The 21,666-nt window shown below is 34.3% G+C and overlaps 1 protein-coding gene across 1 annotated transcript in view; it reads left to right on the top strand.

Annotated features, from left to right (window-relative positions):
- The window catches only part of NYAP2 (neuronal tyrosine-phosphorylated phosphoinositide-3-kinase adaptor 2), a 142,857-nt gene that overhangs the window by 31,622 nt on the left and 89,569 nt on the right, over positions 1 to 21,666 (top strand). Inside the window, exon 3 of the mRNA XM_051990504.1 lies at positions 16,689 to 17,780. Coding sequence (XP_051846464.1) covers positions 16,689 to 17,780 — 1,092 coding nt within the window. The remainder of the gene's footprint in view (positions 1 to 16,688; positions 17,781 to 21,666) is intronic.

The following is a 21,666-nucleotide window of genomic DNA, read 5'->3' as shown; positions in this document are numbered from 1 at the left end:
CTCAATATACTAACAAAAATACTTTTTATTGTAGTAAGTTTACTTATTTTAATATACATTGCTTTATGCATAATTAATGCACATTTGTAATATGCTTATGATTTTGAAGCAGAAGAGCCATAACTAATCCAACCCATAAATTAAAAGTATCGTCAATGTTCCTGATCCGTCATTTTTGATCATCTTTCTGAAGACATCCTTTTAGTGGATCTTCTACCTTCAAAGACATCCCATTTCATTCTTTTTCTAAATGATGTCATCAGGGGTTTATTTATTCCAAATTTAATTACCAGCCTCAGTCTCTCCCTGTATCCTAGTGCTCTGTTACCAGCTCTTTAATGAGCATCTTCAACTGGGTGTCTCATTCACCTTAAAACTCATCAGCTCTCTTCCCACCCTCCTCTTTCTAACTTAAAGTATGTTATGCTATGAAGCTCTGATTTTGGATGTCGTTAATTCCAATTATTTCATTATATAGATAAGGCAACATGCTCAGTGAGTGTTTTTCTTCTTATCACATAATTTATAAGTATCTGAAGCAGAATTCAAATCGTGGCTTTCTTTTTCCAAATTCAAGGTTCTATTTATTATACCATAAGACTTCTCTGATCCGTTTTTCCCTATTTCTGATGATTACCATTTTTCAGTTACCAGAATTTTTTAAAAATCATCCTCAACTCATGTCGTTCTCTGATTTCTAATATCTAGTTAGTTGCCAAGCCTTCTCAATCCTGTGCTGATAATAGCTCTTTCATCTGTACTACTCAAAAGTGCCATGCAAGGTCAGACTTCCATCATTTTTTCCTGAGGCTAGTAAAATAAACTTCTAATAGTCTTCCAGTTTCAGATTTCTCCCTTCTCCAAATCATTCTCCATTATGAGTTTTTGAGTGATATTCTTCCATCCATTGCTCAATGCAATGGATTACTATTAGCTCATAATGTACATTTTTCTGTTTGCTTTTTATAGAAAAGTAGTTTTATGGAGTTTTACGCAACTTGTCTTTATTTCTATTCGCCATACAAAAAAATTCATCTATTTCCACCACCATGACTTTAAAAAAACTTTTCCTCCATACATAAAAGTCAAATTTCTAGCTTCAGAGTTCAAATACAATGTAATATCTAGAATAATGCCCAAAATAAAATAGGCACATAATGTGATACTTGTAGGATGAATGTAATAATGAATGAATAGTAATGAATGAATTGATGTAAGAATAAATCAAAGAATCTTCACATTATTAGGGACAAGATGATGGCACCAATACATTCTGAATAAGATATATACTTTAAGTTATTCTGGCCACCATTGATTTAGAGAGATTTGATTTTTGCAACTTGGGTGAATCCTCTCAATTATTACCCATTCTATGTACTTAAGAGGTTTTCTACTCATCAATATTTTTCAATTTAGATTTTCTGATGAGTTATTCCTATGGTATCTACGTGAGTAAAAGGATTCTTTTCTATGCTTAATTTCCAGTGAAAAGTATAGTAGCTTTATTACTAAGATGCTTTTTAAAAATAATCTACATGTCAAGGTTTTATGTACCACTTCTCCCCCTAAAAAAAGACTCTAATTTTGCTTGCTTGAGTAGTGCCTGCCAAATTTTCCAATAGAGATACAGCCGCTATTCTTCTCTGGCCAAACTGCTGCTGATGAGGTCTTTTGGTTGTATAGAATTATATTGGAACTTAAGAGAAATGATGGTAATATTTTGAAAGTCTAATTCATGTTTGTGTGCTCTATCTCTGTGTCTCCCTTCTTCCCTCTCTTCTTCTTCCCTCCACAATCTTTCTTATCCCCAGCAATTTAGGTGAAAATAGTTGAATTTTGGAATGTGTAATGATCAATTAAACACTCTCTGTATTATATGAGAGTCTGATTCCTAACCAATATGCTTTCTCAATCTATTTACTATATTTATCTTAGTTTGAACCTCTACATTACTACAAGAATAGTTCATATCTGTATTACCCATTACTATGTATGGTGTCCTTTATTCTCAGTATCTAAGTGAGACAGTGAAAATTTATAATGTCCTTTTGACAAATGAAAATGGCAGCTCAGAAATATTATATGTTCACAGTCACAATTATTAGAACTGGGATCAGAACACAGGTCTTCTGACTTTGAGCAGTTATTTTTTTTCATTGCTTACATAGTAGAAAATAATATAGCAACAAATAATGTAGAATTGAGAAGTATTACATATTATATAGTACAGCATAAAGTGAACAACAAACAAGGAAGAGCCTGGAAACTATATACCAGATGACTTGTTGATTCTATTTTTAATAATAATAACTTTTTATTTTTGAAATACATGCAAAGTTAGTTTTCAACATTTTCTCCCTCTCTTTCTCCCACCTTCCTCCCCTAGAGAGCAAGTAGTCCAGTGTATGTTAAACATGTGTAATTCTTCTACACATATTTCCACATTTATCATACTGCACAATAAAAATCATGATCTCTCTTTTGTAATAATATTTTATTGAAGTTTTTTTTTAATTTTTAAAATATACACAAGGATAATTTTTCAATATTGACCCTTGAAAAGTCTTGTGTTCCATTTTTTCCCCTTTCCCCCAGACCTTTTCCCTAGATGGCATGTAAACCAATATATGTTAAACATGGTAAAAATATATGTTAAATCCAATATAGACATACATGTTTATATAATTATTTTGCTGCACAAGAAAAAATCAGATCAAAAAGTTTAAAAAGTGAGAAAGAAAATAAATGCAAGCAAAGTATAACAAAAAGAGTGAAAATGTTATGTTGTGATCCACTCTCAGTTCCCACTGTCCTCCCTCTGGGTGTAGATGGCTCTCTCCATCACAAGTCTATTGGAATTGGCCTGAATCATCTCATTGTTGAAAAGACCCATGTCCATCAGAACTAATGATCTCTCTTTTTTTAAGGCAATCAGGGTTAAATGACTTGCCCAGGGTCACACAGTTAGTAAATATGTGATTTTGAATTCAGGTTTTCCTGACTCCAATGTTGCTCCTCTGTCTACTATCTGTCTCTATTTTAAAGGGATATCTATACATTGCCAGAGAATGTATTTTTAGGATAAAAATCTTGGTGTGTTTAAGCTTTGAAAGCCTCTATTTTAGAACTTGCAATGGACGATAAAGCAAACAACAACAAAGAGAAACTTTCCTCAATGAAGCATCCTGGCTGAGGAGAAAGGGAGCTATTCTCGCATCCAGAAGACCTGGTGTCAAGTCTTGGCCTTAGTCTATAATTACTAATCAAGCTTGAGCCAAGCCATTTTCTTTCTGTGGTCCAAGCATCTCTGTAATACTTGACATTGCAGAACAAATCAAGTCATGGCAAATCAACAATATATACCCATATGTCTTGCTTGGTAAAATAAATTTTTTTCTTACTACTTATACTAATGAAATTATGGGTCATATCAAAAAACAAATCAAAATAAAGATAAATAATTTTTAAAAAGTCAAATAAAACAAAAAAGGAAATTTCCCCAATATATCTAAAGGGGTCATTTTGCATTCACCTGAGAATTTAGTAGTTTGTCTTGAGTGACCACATGTTGACCCTCAAAATTCCTCCTGATATGGAAAAAATTGGTTTTAAAATATCAATTATTGTTTCTCAAAATATTTTTTCAGTCTTAAAATGGAGATATCACCTATGGAACCTATGCATTACAGTTAGTTCTTCCCAAAAGTGCTTGCTTATAACTTTGTAGAAGTCAGCATTTTGTATTTGGACACATCAGTTTGTTCCTCTTATCCCTTTCTCCCTCCCTTGAGAACTTTTCACAATCTCAGAGAGTCCTATACAAAACAGTGCCAGTAGATCAGCAAACATAGCTTTCCTCTTACCATTCACAGATTAGGTGGCTTCAAGGTTAATTTGGGAGTTAGTTTTAGATCTTCTTCTTTCTGTGAGATTATTTCACAAGCATTACTTTCTTAAGATTACAATAGCAAAGTGACTTCAAGAAATGAAAAGATTTTCCTTATATATGATGATATATATGTTTTCCTCCTAAATTTACTTTTTAAAGGCCAGTGTCTCCATAGACCCCCTTCCCCAAATTCTTGCACAAATATGATATGACAGCTGTGAACATTTTATTCTTTTAAGGCATCATCCATAGAGATCATTCTATAGGAATTCCTTAGTAAAGGATTCATTTTTTCAGTATTTTACAGTATATCCATAAAGAATAAACAAATTAATTTAAATAAGTAAATAAATGTTTTACAAATTATCTATAAAATATTATTCCAAGTCTGAGAAACAAGAAATCTGAAAAATAAAGCAGGAAGAAAAGATGTTTCAATTTAATTCTTTATGGTTCTCTCTATGCCTGTATCTATCTCTCTCTCTGTCTCTCTTTCTCTCTCTGTCTTTGTCTCTGTGGGTATGGGTGTATATTTAAATATTGTATAGACATTTACATAGAGCAGCTAGACTCGTCTTTTCAGATCAAATCTGGACTCAGCACTTACTAGCTGTGTAACCCTGAGCAAGCCACTGAAACCTGTTTGCCTTCATTTCCTCATCTGTAAAATGAGCTGAAGAAGGAACTGGAAAATCACTCTGGAATTTTTAGCAAAAAAACACTAAATGGGATCTTGAAGATTTGGATACAACCAAAAAGCAATTGGAAATACATTTATATATCACTTTCCATAAATTAATTTTCTGAAACTCTATTCTATATCTCCTCTATAAATGAGGTATCATAGATTAGTGACTACAATAAATAAGTTAAATAAATTGCCTATGCTAGCACAGTTAGTAAAAGTTGAAGATTTAATATACTTTATTGTTGGAATCACACCGTTTCATTAGGAAGATCATTGTTTGAGTGGAGAATGGGGGTTTTCTTCAGCTAGATTTTCTCTTTTACATTAGGGAACTCTCTAACTCTATGAACTGCAGAGAAATGCCCTTTGCATCAAGCTCATACTACTGATACCTTTCCCCTTAGTGTTTTAGTAAGACACAGACAACAAATTAACTATGTGCTAGGAACTTCTGCGGCTCTTAATGTTATTGCATTGACAAATAGGACTTCATTAACATTCTTCCAGAGTCGCGCTAACTCTTTCACACTTAAATGCTGAAATTTGATTCCAGGGTCTTCTTTAATCTCTATCTAATCATACAATCCCAATAGTGAAGCAGGAGGATGCTTTCATGGGCATGAGCCTAACTTCTACTAGCACATCTTATGTTATGGATCAATTATGGAGATCTACAATAGACTGATGAACCTCAGTTGTTTTTTAGATTTCCTAAGACTCCTCTCAATCACTTCCAACAATATCATTCTAAGAGGCAAAGTTCTGATAAAATTAATTTTAAACTTTTAAGATCTGGAATGGACCTAAAAACATACAAACACACAAATATCACATGTAAACATATAAACATTTCTTGTTCCTAAGTCCTATTTCATTTTACATATGAGGAAATGGAAATCTAAGAGGTTAATTGATTTGTACAAAGTTCCAACAGTAGTAAACATGATACCTAGGATCCAAACTCAGATACTCTAATTCTGAAGGCAGGATATTTTACTATGTGCTACATTGAGAATTGAGCTACAATGCTAATGTAACTATATTTTCCACATTGTCAGTGTTCTGGGTGCACAAATGTTTATTTTAATTAAGACATTCTTCATCCCTGATATCAGTCCAAAGCCTGAAATGTCTTTTTCTTTATTTACTGTAGGGAGGTTTAAGTATATTTGCTGTCCCATCACTCACAATTTCTGGACTTAACTTTGATATTTGATCTTTTAATAAATTATTCATATATATATGCATATATAATACATATATATGCATACATATACATACATATATGTATGTGTTTGTATGTATAAATAAATATTTAGCATTTGAGGAAAAGAGTAAATTCTTTTTTTTTTTTTTATCTTTTAGAGCATCCTTTCTTTTTTTTGTTTTTTTGTTTATTCTGTTTTTTAATTTTTTTTTAAATAATTTTTTATTGATAGAACGCATGCCAGGGTAATTTTTTTTACAGCATTATCCCTTGCATTCATTTCTGTTCCGATTTTTCCCCTCCCTCCCTCCACCCCTTCCCCCAGATGGCAAGAGTCCTTTACATGTTGAATGGGTTGCAGTATATCCTAGATACAATATATGTGTGCAGAACCAAACAGTTTTCTTGTTGCACAGGGAGAATTGAATTCAGAAGGTATAAATAACCCGGGAGGAAAAACATAAATGCAAGCAGTTTATATTCATTTCCAGTGTTCTTTCTCTGGGTGTAGCTGCTTCTGTCCATCTTTGATCAATTAAGGCTCTCTTTATCAAAGAGGTCCACTTCCATCAGAATACATCCTCAAACAGTATTGTTGTTGAGGTATATAATGATCTCCTGGTTCTGCTCATTTCACTCAGCATCAGTTCATGTAAATCTCGCCAGTCCTCTCTGTATTCATCCTGCTGGTCATTCCTTACAGAACAATAATATTCCATAACGTTCATATACCACAATTTACTCAACCATTCTCCAATTGATGGACATCCTTTCATTTTCCAGCTTCTAGCCACTACAAACAGGGCTGCCACAAACATTTTGGCACATACAGGTCCCTTTCCTTTCTTTAGTATCTCTTTGGGGTATAAGCCCAGTAGAAACACTGCTGGATCAAAGGGTATGCACAGCTTGATAACTTTTTGGGCATAGTTCCAAATTGCTCTCCAGAATGGCTGGATGTGTTCATAATTCCACCAACAATGTATCAGTGTCCCTGTTTTCCCACATCCCCTCCAAAATTCCCCATTATCTTTCCCTGTCATTCTAGCCAATCTGACAGGTGTGTAGTGGTATCTCAGAGTTGTCTTAATTTGCATTTCTCTGATTAATAATGATTTGGAGCATATTTTCATATGTCTATAAATAGTTTCAATTTCTTCGTCTGAGAATTGTCTGTTCATATCCTTTGACCATTTATCAATTGGAGAATGGTTTGATTTCTTATAGATTACGGTCAGTTCTCTATATATTTTGGAAATGAGGCCTTTATCAGAACCTTTGATTGTAAAAATGTTTTCCCAGTTTATTGTTTCCCTTCTAATCTTGTTTGCATTTGTTTTGTTTGTACAAAAACTTTTCAATTTGATATAATCAAAATTTTCTGTTGTGGTCAATAGTGATCTCTAGTTCTTCTTTGGTCATAAATTCCTCCCTCTTCCACAGGTCTGACAGGTAAACTATCCTATGCTCTTCCAATTTATTTATAATCTCATTCTTTATACCTAGGTCATGAACCCATTTCAACCTTATCTTGGTGTATGGTGTTAAGTGTGGGTCAATGCCTAGTTTCTGCCATACTGATTTCCAATTTTCCCAGCAATTTTTGTCAAATAATGCATTCTTATCCCAGAAACTGGTGTCTTTGGGTTTGTCAAACACTATATTATTAAAGTTATTGGCTGTTTTGTCCTTTGAACCTAACTTATTCCATTGATCAACTAGTCTATTTCTTAGCCAATACCAGATGGTTTTAGTAACTGCTGCTTTATAATATAATTTTAGATCTGGTACAGCTAGGCCACCTTCATTTGATTTTTTTTTCATTAATTCCCTTGAAATTCTTGACCTTTTGTTTTTCCATATGAACTTTGTTGTTATTTTTTCTAATTCATCAAAGTAGTTTTTTGGGAGTCTGATTGGTATAGCGCTAAATAAGTAGATTAATTTAGGTAGTATTGTCATCTTTATTATATTTGCTCACCCAATCCAAGAGCATTTAATATTTTTCCAGTTGGTTAGATCAGACTTAATTTGTGTGGAAAGTGTTTTGTAGTTTTGCTCATAAAGTTTCTGATTTTCCCTTGGCAGATAGATCCCTAAATATTTTATACAATCAGTAGTTACTTTAAATGGAATTTCTTTTTGTATCTCTAACTGTTGGGTTTTGTTAGTGATATATAAGAATGCTGATGACTTATGTGGGTTTATTTTATATCCTGCAACTTTGCTGAAGGTGTAGATTGTTTCTAATAACTTTTTGGTAGAATCTCTGGGGTTTTCTAAGTATACCATCATATCATCAGCAAAGAGTGATAATTTGGTTTCCTCATTGCCTATTCTTATTCCTTTAATCTCTTTCTCAACTCTTATTGCCAAAGCTAGCATTTCTAATACAATATTAAATAGTAACGGTGATAGTGGGCAACCTTGTTTTACTCCTGATCTTATTGGGAATGGTTACAGTTTGTCCCCGTTATATATAATGCTTACTGCTGGTTTTAAATAGATGCTACTGATTATTTTAAGGAAAAGTCCATTTATTCCTATACTCTCAAGAGTTTTTAATAGGAATGAATGTTGGATTTTATCAAATGCTTTTTCTGCATCTATTGAGATGATCATATGGTTTTTGTTAATTTGATTATTAATATGGCCAATTGATAGTTTTCCTAATATTGAACCAGCCCTGCATTCCTGGTATAAATCCTACTTGATCATGATGTTTTATCCTGGGGATGATTTTCTGTAGTCTTTTTGCTAATATCTTATTTAAGATTTTAGCATCAATATTCATTAGGGAGATTGGTCTATAATTTTCTTTCTCTGTTTTCAACCTATCTGGTTTAGGTATCAGTACCATGTCTGTGTCATAAAAGGAGTTTGGTAGGACTCCTTCATTCCCTATTTTTTCAAATAGTTTATAAAGCATTGGGGCTAATTGTTCTTTGAATGTTTGGTAGAATTCACATGTAAATCCATCTGGTTCCGGGGATTTTTTTTTAGGGAGTTGATTAATAGCTTGTTCTATTTCTTTTTCTGAAATGGGACTATTTAAGCAATTTACTTCCTCCTCTGATAATCTGGGAAGCCTATATTTTTGGAAGTAGTCATCCATTTCACTTAGGTTATCAAATTTATTGGCATAAAGTTGGGCAAAGTAACCCCTTATTATTTCTTTAATTTCCTCTTCATCAGTGGTAAGTTCTCCCTTTTCATTTTTAAGACTGCCAATTTGATTTCCCTCTCTCCTTTTTCTAATCAGATTTACCAAAGGTTTATCAATTTTATTGGTTTTTTCATAAAACCAACTCTTCGTTTTATTTATTAGTTCAATAGTTTTTTTTACTTTCTATATTATTAATTTCTCCTTTTAATTTTAGAATTTCAAGTTTAGTAATTGATTGGGGGTTTTTAATTTGGTCTTTTTCTAACTTTTTAAGTTCCAGGCCCAATTCATTGATCTTCTCTTTTTCTATTTTATTCAAGTAAGCCTCTAAGGATATAAAATTTCCCCTTAATACTGCTTTGGCTGCATCCCATAAATTTTGATATGATGTCTCATTGTTGTCATTATCTTGAGTGAAATTATTAATTTTGTCTATAATTTGCTGTTTCACCCAATCATTCTTTAAGATGAGATTATTTAGTTTCCAATTACTTTTTGATCTATTTACACCTAACTTTTTGTTAAATGTAGTTTTTATTGCGTTGTGATCTGAAAAAAAAGCACTTACTATTTCTGCCTTCCTGCATTTAATTTTGAGGTCTTTATGTCCTAATATATGGTCAATTTTTGTGTAGGTTCCATGAACTGCTGAGAAGAAAGTATACTCCTTTCTGTCACCATTCAGTTTTCTCCAGAGATCTATCATACCTAATTTTTCTAATATTCTAGTTACCTCTTTAATTTCTTTCTTATTTGTTTTGCAATTTGATTTATCTAAATCTGAGAGTGCAAGATTGAGATCTCCCACTATTATAGTTTTGCTGTCTATTTCTTCTTGCAACTCTCTTAGCTTCTCTTTAAGGAAGTTAGATGCAATACCACTTGGTGCATATATGTTTAATACTGATATTGCTTCATTCTCTATAGTACCCTTAAGCAAGATATAGTTTCCTTCCTTATCTCTTTTAATTAGATCAATCTTTGCTTTTGCTTGATCTGAGATAAGGATGGCTACCCCTGCTTTTTTGACTTCACCTGAAGCATAATAGATTCTGCTCCAGCCTTTTACCTTTAGTCTATATGTATCTCCCTGTTTTAAATGTGTTTCCTGTAAACAACAGATTGTAGGGTTCTGACTTTTGATCCAGTCTGCTATCTGCCTCCTCTTTATGGGAGAGTTCATCCCATTCACATTTGCGGTTAAAATAACCAATTCTGCATTTCCTGCCATCCTAATATCCCCAGATTATACTTTTCTTTTTCTTGTCCGCCTTCCCTTCTTCCCTATTGATCCCACTAACATCGCACAGCTCTCCCTCTTTAGTATCCCTCCCTCCTCCCTTGGAATCCCTCCCCTTTCTTGTACCCTTCCCTTATTACTCTTTTTCCTTCTCCCTTTTCCTCTCCCACTTTTTAATGAAGTGAGAGAAGAATCCGTGTAAAACAAATATGTCAATTGTTTCCTCTTTGAGCCAACTCTGATGAGAGTAGGATTCACACAATGTTCCTCTCCCTCTCTAAGTTCCCTCATATATGATAGGTTTCCTCTGCCTCATTGTCGCATGTAGTTTCCCTCTTTTTATCTCCCTTCTTCCCTTTTTCTGGTACTATCCCCTTTCCATTTCTACTTCCCTTTTTTATGTTATATTGGTAAAATCAAATTATACATATGATTTTTGTGTATATTCACAACAGAAATACAGTTCTCAAGAGTTCCTTTTACCTTTTTCTACTTCTCTTGATTCCTGTTGTTGAAGATCAAATTTTTTGTTTAAGAAACAGATGGAATTCCTCTATTTCATTAAATATCCATCTTCTTCTGTGGAAAAAAAATACTCAGCTTAGCTGGATAGTTTATTCTTGGCTGCATTCCAAGTTCTTTTGCCTTTCGGAATATCTGATTCCAGGTCCTTCGATTCTTTAATGTTGAGGCAGCCAGATCTTGCGTGACCCTTATTGTGGCATCTCGGTATTTGAACTGTTTTTTCCTGGCTGCTTGTAAAATTTTTTCTTTAGTCTGGAAATTCTGAAGTTTGGCCACAATATTCCTTGGAGTCTTTATTTTAGGGTCTTTTTCAGAAGGTGTTCGATGAATTCTTTCAACGCCTATTTTCCCTTCTGGTTCTATTACTTCTGGGCAGTTCTCTTTGATGATTTCCTGTAAAAATAGTATCTAGGCTCTTTTTTTCATCATAATTTTCGGGTAGTCCGATGATCCTCAGGTTATCTCTCCTAGATCTATTTTCCAGATCTGTTGTTTTTCCCAGTAAATATTTGACATTTTTTTCCAATCTTTCATTTTTTTGGTTTTGCTTGACTGATTCTTGATGTCTCAATGAATCAGTCATTTCTATTTGTTCAGTTCTAATTTTTAGTGAGTTATTTTCTTCATTAGCTTTTTTTAACTTCTTTTTGTATATGTCCAATTGAGTTGTTTTGCTCTATGGAATTTTTTTCCATTTCACTAATTTTTTTTTTTTTTTTAGTGAGTCATTTTCTTTTTCCAATTCGCAAACTCTGTTTTTTACCTTTTCCAATTCACATTTCAGGAAGTTGTTTTCTTTTTCCACTTTATCAAATTTTTCTTTTAATGAGTTATGTGCCTTTTCTGTACTCTTTTGCATAGCTTCTCTTTCCTTTCCCCATTTTTCTTCTAGCTCTCTTTTAAGGTTTTGAATAGTCTCTTCTAGGAGAGCCTTTTGTATTGGAGACCAACAATCGTCTGGAGACTGTCTGCTATTAGTCTCTTCAGGGTTGAAAAGCTGTTCTCTTTCTGGGTAGAAACTATCAATCGTTCTTTTGATTTTTTTACTCATTTTGTTAAAGCCTGTAAAGTCTGCCTTCAGAGCCAGGAGGTTACCAGCTTCCTCTGCAGAGCAGTGAAAGGTATATGGACGGGGTAGCTGTCCTGTTGACCCGCTACAAAAAGCAGTGAGGTACTGGAGTGCTCTGGGAAAGAGTTCCCCATCAGAAAGTAACTCAGGCCTGCAGGGCCGGGCTGGGAAAGTGCCTTTCAAAGAACCTCAGCTGTGTGAGATAATGACTGCCCTGGGGCTAGACACTTAGCAGTGAGAGTTTCACTTCCCAAGCCAAACCCTGCCCTGGAGCTGTGGGTATTAGCAGCTGAGCAGTGAATGGATTTGCAGGGACAGGAAGTGTCTGCAGGGGGAAGCACAGTCTGCTGGGGAAGTTCAATTGCCCCAGGCCGAGCCCCCCACACTGCCGATTATAGCTGCCCAGGCTGTGCCCCCTGCAGTGCAGATTAGTAACTGCCCCCGCAAAAGCCCCGAACTGCCGGATGTGGCCGCAGGGCTGCAGTAAAGTCTGCCTGAGTCACTTCCGGGTTTGAGGGGTTACAGCCAGATCTCGTTAGGTTCTGGTGTTTTTTAGAGGACCCTCTGTTTTAGGCTTTAACTTCTCTGCCAGTTTACTGCTTTGTAATCAAGGTAGAGCAGTTAGCCTATAGCAGAGTGGTCCCTATAACTTCTCTAGCCACAGAGATCACCCCCGCCCCTGGTCTGCTCAGGACGCTAGCCTCTTGCTGCCTGTGCTAGTCTGTTCCTGGCCCCTCAGGACAAACCTTTCCTGGCGAGCTTCCGGATCGGCTGGTAAGTTGTAGTGCTTCTTATCTTCATGAATTTAAGCTGTGAAGAGTTATTTTTGAGGCTGGATTAAATATTTGGTTATGAGGGTAATGAGAGGAGCTTAGAGAGTCGTGTGTGCCTGCTCTGCCATCTTGGCTCCGCCCCGGAAGAGGAGTAAATTCTTGCTGTGCTAATTACTTTCTGATTTCTGTAGCATGTGTATGACATGTCCATCATACTAAGCCATCTTTTGAGAGAGCCAGTATTTTTCCTCTTTGAATTTAGAGGCAACAGATATTTTGCTGATAAAATACTAATAAATATAAAGGGACTCTTTCCCTAGAGGTTAGCTTTATTCTGATGTCATTAAAAGTAAATTAAGCACTTGATAGAGCAGGGTTTGTCAAAAACCATTTCTACCTTTTAATTAAAAAAAAAAACTTATCAAATGCTTACAATATTTAAACTACTTTTCTGGTGATGGAAAGACAAAACACAAGCAATTTCTGTCCTCAAGAATCATTTCCTCTACTAGGGTATACATCACGTATGCACACACAACCCACTATACAATTAATAAAAAGTAATTTTAAGAGAGAGATGACTAGGAGGCTCAAGGAGATCAGAAAATTCTCAAAGAGGCCTAAGTTGTACTACAGATATCTGTGAGACATAGATGAGGAGGGCGTTTAAGTTAGACTCTGGTTTGGTATGTTACTGAGATTCAGATAGATTTCAAGTCCGATTTCAGGACAGCATATTAAGACTCCTCCATCAAAAATATCATAATAGGTCCAGGCTGGAAAAGACCTCTTTGGCAGTCCTTACAGTCTTATCTTCCCCACTAATAAATGATTTTGTAAAGAAAATAACAATCTTGAAGAAGATATTGAAGCACTTGTGACTGTGAGAAAAATAAAAATATAATGCTAAGCTCTGGAAATAGTGTCTTGTGAAAGGAGAGTTATTGTGAGCACCATTATTCTGGAAGTGGGAAATGTGTCTCTCACTTTTTAGATTACGCAAGGACTAGTGTGACACAATGTAGACATTTTCTTCTCTTTGCAAGTATTTTTTATGGGAATATAGAGGTAGGTAGGTCAAGGATCCTTGATTTTGTTGTTATTGTTTGTTTTTTTAGTATAAGCATGAAATATACATTAGCTATATGCCTTAACAGATATCTTAATGATTTGGCTGAGTCTCATAATAATTTTATAGTTTGCCAGTATTCATATGGACAGTAAATATTAGAAGAAAAATATGAACTCAGACGTAGAAATTCCAAATCTTTTCTCATTACATCATGATGCTTCCTTACTTAATGAAGTTTTGCCTTTCTACCCCCATCATGTCAAATCAACTTATTCAAACTCTTGTGAAATTTTTTATCTCTTGTCTTATGGACCTTAGATTTAATTATGTTTTAATCAGATTTCAATTCATAGCTAGGATCTAAACATGTAAACATAGGTAGCTTTCTTTTCAGAGGAAACAACTAATTTACAATTCTCCATGATTTTTTTTTTTTGCTTTATATTATCAACAAAAGGATTTTCAAATGAAAGTTCCCTTAATGTGGTCCCTTTAAGTTAAAAAAAAATTTTTTTTCAAATGGAATATGTTTGATTCGATATATAAAAATGAATTTTGGAAATTCATTATGTTTAGCTGTGACTTTCATTTGTAAAAAGCATATAGTGACATAAAACTGGAAGTATCTTATGCATTTTCTCAAACTAAAATGTAAATAGAAAACTATGCTAAAAGTGCCAGCCTCATTGATTTCTTTTTAACATTGTCTCTCTTTTGTTATCTGCTGGGTCAGTAATACTGAGAAGTACTGAAGTTATGCTTTCAATTCATTCTTTCCTTTAAATAGGAAGAAAGATTTCAGAAGGATAGGTTGACAAGCAGCCTGTGGAATTTCCAAAATTAACTGTGAAAGACAGATCATCTAGGCGTGTCTGAAAGCAATGCATAACCTTTGTGCTCAGAGATCTCATTTCTAAAATGTCACATTCTGCTTATTCAGTGGTGCTGTCATTAAGCTATTTTAAGCTTGAAAATTTGTGTTCTGGGGCTGAATTGAAATGACTGCATCTATCTTTGGGTTTATATGTTGGAATTTCAAATTCATTCAAGAACAATAAAATCATTAGTGTAGTTACAGTCTATTAAATATTAAATATTGAGACTTGCAAAGAATTTTTTTATGTTGCAATTTTAAACAGTGGCAATTGGGAATCCAGGCAGAATCAAGTGCATGGATAATATTCTTCCTCTGTGTTTGAGTTGGGATGAGTATTTGTCTTATCACAGATTTTATACAACTGCAGATGGAACACCTCCCCCTCATTTCATAAAATAAAAATTGAAAAAAAAAATTAAACATCTACTAATATAGGTGTTGATATATTTCTTTATATAGGTAAAGGAAAATAATTATTTGATAAATTGAGAAATAGAATTCCATATAACTCTTTAAAATAGGATGGGAAATATTGTATCTTCAGAGCAAGGTCCTTGTGTAAAATAAAATGCCTTAACTTGCAAATGCCTTTATATACTTTATTTCATTTGGGTCTAACAAAAACTCTGAAACAGAAGCAATCATTATAGCCATTTGCAGATTAGGAAACTGAGAAGTTCAGAGAAGTTGAATGACTTTTTCATAGTTTTATAGCTGGGAAAGATAGGAGAGAAAAGTAGAAAAGATATTAGCATTGACTATAAATCCAGATCTTTTGTTTTTTGTTACACTTTCATAATTTGGGATCCATAAACATATTTTGTTCTTAATATTCTGGTCACTAAATTTTGAGTTAGGTTTTTTTTTTTAATTTTATTTATGTTTTATATTTTATTTATGCTATATATTATTATTTTTAGATAGCATCCATCAATTTTACCAGTTTTCCAGTGAGGTTTATGACTAAGAAAAAGGGTAAGAAGTCCTGATTTCCTTTTGTTTGATAAGGTAGTTCTTGAAGGCCCACCAGTGTAAGAAGGATTGCACTTTAAAACTGCCTCCCAGAGAGTTTGTGTGAATTCTCCTAGCTTGTGTCAAAGCTAGCATGCTTTTGAAGTAGTAAGTTACAAAGATGTTCTTTGCTCATTGCATCCTACCTGAAAATAGGAGAGTAAAATTGCCCACTATTACTACATCACCCAGAGGTTATAATCAATAAAGATAACCAACGTAATCACATCAACACATTGAGATGAAGAAATAATAAGAAGATGCCAGTTATTTTCATGAGTGCTAAGCAAATTCTTTTTGTCTTAAAACATACTACCAGCCCAATCCACCTTATAGTTTATGGGTTGTCAAAATATGGTCCCCCAACTGGCATAAGATACGTGGCAAACTATCTCTACAGATTTTTTCAAACTTCAGTGAAGTGTTCTTGTTGCCCTCAAACAATTTTAGAGTTAGCATTGTGACATAGGAATGCTGGGTTTTGAATTAGAAAGATGTGTCTTACTCTGTTTTTGACATTTAAAAACTGAAAGTCCCTGGGGAAGTCACAATCTGTAGAATACATAGTTTAACTAGTTGCTAGAGGTTCCCATACATCCACAGAAGATATCTAAGAAATCCTATGAAAGATAAGAATTTTAGCATAGATCAATATCAAACACAGACCAATACAATAACTGATATCAATATAAAGATTTAAACATTCATAGTGATCTCATAGGAATTTCAGATCATTTGGTACATTCTCTTATCATTAATATGGAATAATCTCACCATTTAATGAGATCTTTGTGATCATTCCTACCAATTGAATCCATATACTTTTCATGAGTTTCTTTCTTGTTTAATCTTTGAAGATCAATTTTTAGATGTATTCATCAGTCTCATTAAAAATTAAAATTTTAAATTAAAATTAAGTTAATTTTAATAATAATCAATAATAATTAATTTTTAACATATTATTATAGTTTGTCAACAGATTTCAACTAAATACAGAAAGTGTTTTGGGGTTAGGCAATTTTTTTTTTTGATGGGGGCTAATGTAATTATGTCATCATATCCTTTCCTCTAATAAATGATTTTTCACCCTGAGCCCAAATCCATTCTAAAAATAAATGAACAACAATAATACAATTTTTCCTTATATACTCATCTCCTCTTTTAATTGTAGGGCCATCCAAGCCCAGACCCCACAGTGATGAATATTCCAAGAAGATTCCTCCTCCTAAACCTAAGCGAAATCCAAATACCCAGCTAAGTACATCTTTTGATGAAACCTATATTAAAAAGCATGGGCCTACAAAGACTTCGCTGACACGGGACACATCCTTGTCACAGGTGAGCAGTCCTGCTCTTGATGCTGAGGAAGAGGAGCCTGTGTACATTGAAATGGTGGGGAATATTTTAAGAGACTTCAAAAAAGAGGAAGATGACCAAAGTGAGGCAGTTTATGAGGAAATGAAATATCCTATTTTTGATGATGTCGGCCAAGAGTCAAAATGCGAATTTGACCATCACAGCTGCTCTTCTCAGTGTGCTACGCCCACAGTGCCTGACTTAGACTTCGCCAAGTCCTCAGTGCCATGTACTCCAAAGGGTTTGCTTTGTGATATCCCCCCTCCCTTTCCAAACTTACTGTCTCATAGACCCCCCTTGTTGGTATTCCCACCAGCACCTGTCCAGTGTTCCCCCAATTCTGATGAGTCACCTTTAACTCCGCTTGAGGTCACAAAGCTTCCTGTGTTGGAAAATGTGTCTTACATCAAACAGCAGGCTGGAGCATCTCCATCATCACTGCCATCTCATACCTCCGGTCATCCCAAATCAGAGAAAGACCAGACAACAGCTCATGGACCATCTTCCTCTTCTGTTCATTCTTCATCACCTCCCCATCCTTCCACTTTATATAGAACACCATCTCCACATGGATATCCTAAAAGTCACTCTGCTTCACCTTCTCCTGTTAGTATGGGGAGATCACTTACCCCCTTAAGCCTCAAAAGACCACCACCCTATGAATCTTTGCATTCAGGAAGCATCTCAGTAAGCTCTCCATCAGTGCCTCATTCAACAGCCAGAAACACATTACAGGAAGGAGGGAAGATGGTAAATGCCTCTGTCAATACCTATGGGTCATCTCAGAGTGGCTCCCGCTCCAGAACTCCCACAAGTCCTTTAGAAGAGCTCACCAGCCTCTTTACCTCAGGACGGAGTTTGCTGAGGAAGTCCTCCAGTGGAAGAAGATCAAAAGAACCGGCGGAGAGTAAGTTTTCTTTTTGTTCTAGATATAATTTGAGTCCCCGTTTTTTCTTTTAAAAATCAAATCCAATTTATATAAATAAAGATAAACCTGATTTTTACAAATGGTCTAATTGAGGAAGTATGATGGCATTTTGGACAGCTGTTAGATGTGAGTTCAAATATGACCTCAGAAGTTTATTAGCTTGGTGACCCTGAACAAGTCATTTAGAAACTCCCAAATAATTACAATACATTATTAACTGCTTTTTATTTTCTGGTTTGTCTATTCTAACCAATCAATTCATCTATGCAGCTATTCAATCTAACATAGATATTGAGATTCATAACAGTTGTCCAATTCTCTGTTGAAACAGTATGAATTTTTATGGAAACAATCCTAAAAACTTGAAAGATAATAATGCACACATACTGAGTTACAACTCTGGACATACCCTGTCAGTGCTACAGGAAACTAAGATGATAAAGTAAATATTGGGGAGAGCTTTCATTAGTAGATGGGCTTTCTTTACTTATACTAATAAATCACAGGTCCATTCCCTATTCCAAACTCACATTAAATCATGCGAGGAAAATTTTTTCTTTCTTTTTACCAGTTGAAATTTGAGGCATTGCTATTTATTTTTTCATACGGCATAGGGAGTTCCCTGAGCCAATAAAATCACAGGTTCAGTCTCTTTCCCTATGCAGTAAGAAAAACACCAGAAAAAACTAAAAGAAGAAAAAAAAAATTAAAGATGCATTGGGAGGTTTATCAGAGCATCAGACTCTGGTCAATTGAGCCAACTTGATGAAATTAGAAAAAATGCTGAGCAGGAAAAAAAGACAATGACATAAGGTATTGCCCCTTTCAGAGATTTAACTCTTTAGGGTTTATTTCTACTTCCTTAAGTTTAGATATTTTACCTACCTCTTTTACCTATCCTTTACATATTGAAATGTCATTTTCAATTAATTGAATCACTCAGATTCGACTTTCACATAAATCACATTGCTTTACTCTTTTCTATAATGTTTGAGAACCCACTTCACTCTGGGAAGCTCATGTAATCCTTTTAGGCTTTACACATTGGAAATACTCTCTGTTCTTTTGCCTTCCTTTATTTCTCTGGTTTTTCTCATAAGCAGTATTTAAAAGAGGAAGCCTAAATCAGCCATGTCTCTTTATTCCTTTCCAGGCTACATTCCTGTGTCTCTCCAAAGCTTTCCTATGATACTTTGTGCCAGATATTGTCATCTCTTCCCAGCCCCACCCTTCACCTCCCACCCCCTCACACCCCCTCACCTACCCCCTTACCCCCCCCCCGCCCCTCTTTTAGTAAGCAGTCTTCTCTTCTTCCCTTATTAGAATGTAAGCACCTTGATGGGCAAGGATTGTCTTCTCTTTTGTTAACTTTTTTTTTCCTTTTTTTTTCTTTCTTTCTTTCTTTCTTTCTTTCTTTCTTTCTTTCTTTCTTTCTTTTCTTTCTTTCTTTCTTTCTTTCTTTCTTTCTTTCTTTTTTTTTTTTTTTTTTTTTTTGCTGAGGCAATTGAAATTAAGTGATCTGCCCAGTCACACAGCTAAGGAGTATCCCAGGTTAGATTTGAACTCAAGTCCTCCTGACTTAAAGGCCAGTGTTCTATCTATTGTGCCATCTAGCTGCCCCTCTTTTGCTTATCTTTATACTTCCAGGACACAGTTCATAGTAAGCACTTAATAATGTTTGCTGATTTATAAAGTGTCTAGAATTCATAAGGAACCAAAGAAGGAAATAGAGGAAAGAACATTGACTTTACAATCAGTAACTCTTGATTTTAATTGTTTTTGTTAGTAACTATGTATGAGAGCTATGAGATGAGGCACAAAGTCTCATTTTCCTCATTTGTAAAAATATGATATTGGTAAAAACCCTAGATGATCTCCAAGATTTTTGTTCTGTTTTCTTAATTTCCAGGTCCTAAGTGCTATGAAGAATTCAGCAGCAAAGAGTGGTCAGGGAAAAAAAAAAAGACCAGTGATAGATCTAATCCTACTTTAGCATTTAAAGCAATGATTTAGTCCTAAAGGATTACTCACGGTAAATCCAGAAAAAGGTTTCTGTTCAGATAAGATACAAATGAAAATTGCAAACAATTACACTACAGAGTTGTAATTCTATTTTTAAAAAGCAATAAGCACTACAAAATATAATCACAAGAAATCAGGGTGATAAAAAGTATAATTAGGCCAAAAATAAATGGTGCTATGTGATCTATAAGAATACATTGTGTAAAACCAATTTTCAAATGTCTTTTCTAATAATACCATATATTTGCATAATTGGGTGAATTTTTTTCCCCTTCTTCATTCATTTGCCTGGCACTGAATTGACACAGTCTAAGTTGTGAGATGTAGCTAAAGAAATTTTCTATGCAAGCCACTTAAAATCTATAAATCTATTTAAAAACTGCTATTATATGGATTTGTATATTCAAAACCATCATTTTGTATTTTTGTCCTATCATCTAAGATGCTATTTTTTGGAGGAGGAGGGTGTTATTTGTTTGCTTACCTATGTACTTAAGGGGCTGGCCTTTGACAGTCCCAGCTGGCAACTGTGCCCAGTAACTGGAAAATGCATATGTATGGGAAATGTTGAGCTAATGAAATTATTTCAAGAAAAATCCATCTGTCAGATTTTTTTGAGCTTGGCACTTCACTGACTTCTCCCATTGACTACATAAAAGAACTCTCTTTTCTTCTGAAAAGTCAAAGATGAAAAAGTCAGTGCAAACGAATATCCAATTATCAGTTACTTCTGAATTAATGATAACTTTCACTCCTAGGTTATTAAAATTATATTTGAGAATATTTTTAATCTCCATTTTAGTGATAAAGAAATTTAGGCTATACATAGGTGACTTGTTCATGGTTATAATATTTTATGGTTACAATAATAGAGCTGGAAATAGCCTCAAGTTATTCAGTACAAACATTTTCTTAGTTTTAGTGTTAGAATTGAAATCCATTTGTCTTAATTCAATCCCCTTGGGTTTCCATCATAGGAAGCAATATATATATATACATACACACACACACACACACACACACACACACACACATATATATGTATATAGTCTATGAGATGGAGAAAGGGGGTGTCTTCTGAAATTGTGAACATCCTCACTTATGATTTGGCATAAGTAGTGTTAGTTTGAAACCAGGATATGTAAAACCTCACATGTCTGTGAAAGATTAAGAAATACACAACCCATTTGCAAATAACTAAATTATCTTTTGCTCCCCAAGAGATGAAACACTTTTATCCCCAATATTCACTTCCTATTGGATCAGCACTCTCATTTTTGTAAGGATAGAGAGGAGCAAATAAAACCCAGGTAATAGCTATACACTCTAGGTTTATCAACCTTGGCAATTTAGAACTAAATGGAAGAAAACTCCTGGTCCCCATTCCCATTTTACTTAAAGAAAATCACATCAAGTGAAAGTGAACTTCCTTAGGAGTTATGATGATGTGTCTCATCCTGTCACTTTATAGGCTTTTTATCCTTTATAATTAAAAAGTTGAAACAATAGGAAAAAAGGTAGCTAATTAGTAGTTCTAGATTATAAATCATTTCCTTTGTTTCTTGGGTGTCTAAATTCAACCTTACGATATCTTTCAGTAGAAATCTTATTTTTAAATTATATTTCCAAGGCATTCTGATGTTGTTCTTCCAAATACATGAATATTTATGAATGATTGAAGACAGTTGCATCTAAAGTTCACATTCTGCCTGATGTTGTATTGTTATTATGGTCAGGCATTCTTTTATTTTTCTTCTGTTTTCTCCTGAAACATCTTGTCAAGAGAAATAAGGGAAAGAGTTGAGTATGAGGGATCAGAATGGCTTTTTCCTGCTGTAACTTT

The sequence above is a fragment of the Antechinus flavipes genome, chromosome 3 (assembly GCF_016432865.1).
Source record: "Antechinus flavipes isolate AdamAnt ecotype Samford, QLD, Australia chromosome 3, AdamAnt_v2, whole genome shotgun sequence".
NCBI classification, from domain to species: Eukaryota; Metazoa; Chordata; class Mammalia; order Dasyuromorphia; family Dasyuridae; genus Antechinus; species Antechinus flavipes.
This window is presented reverse-complemented; position numbering and strand designations above follow the sequence as displayed.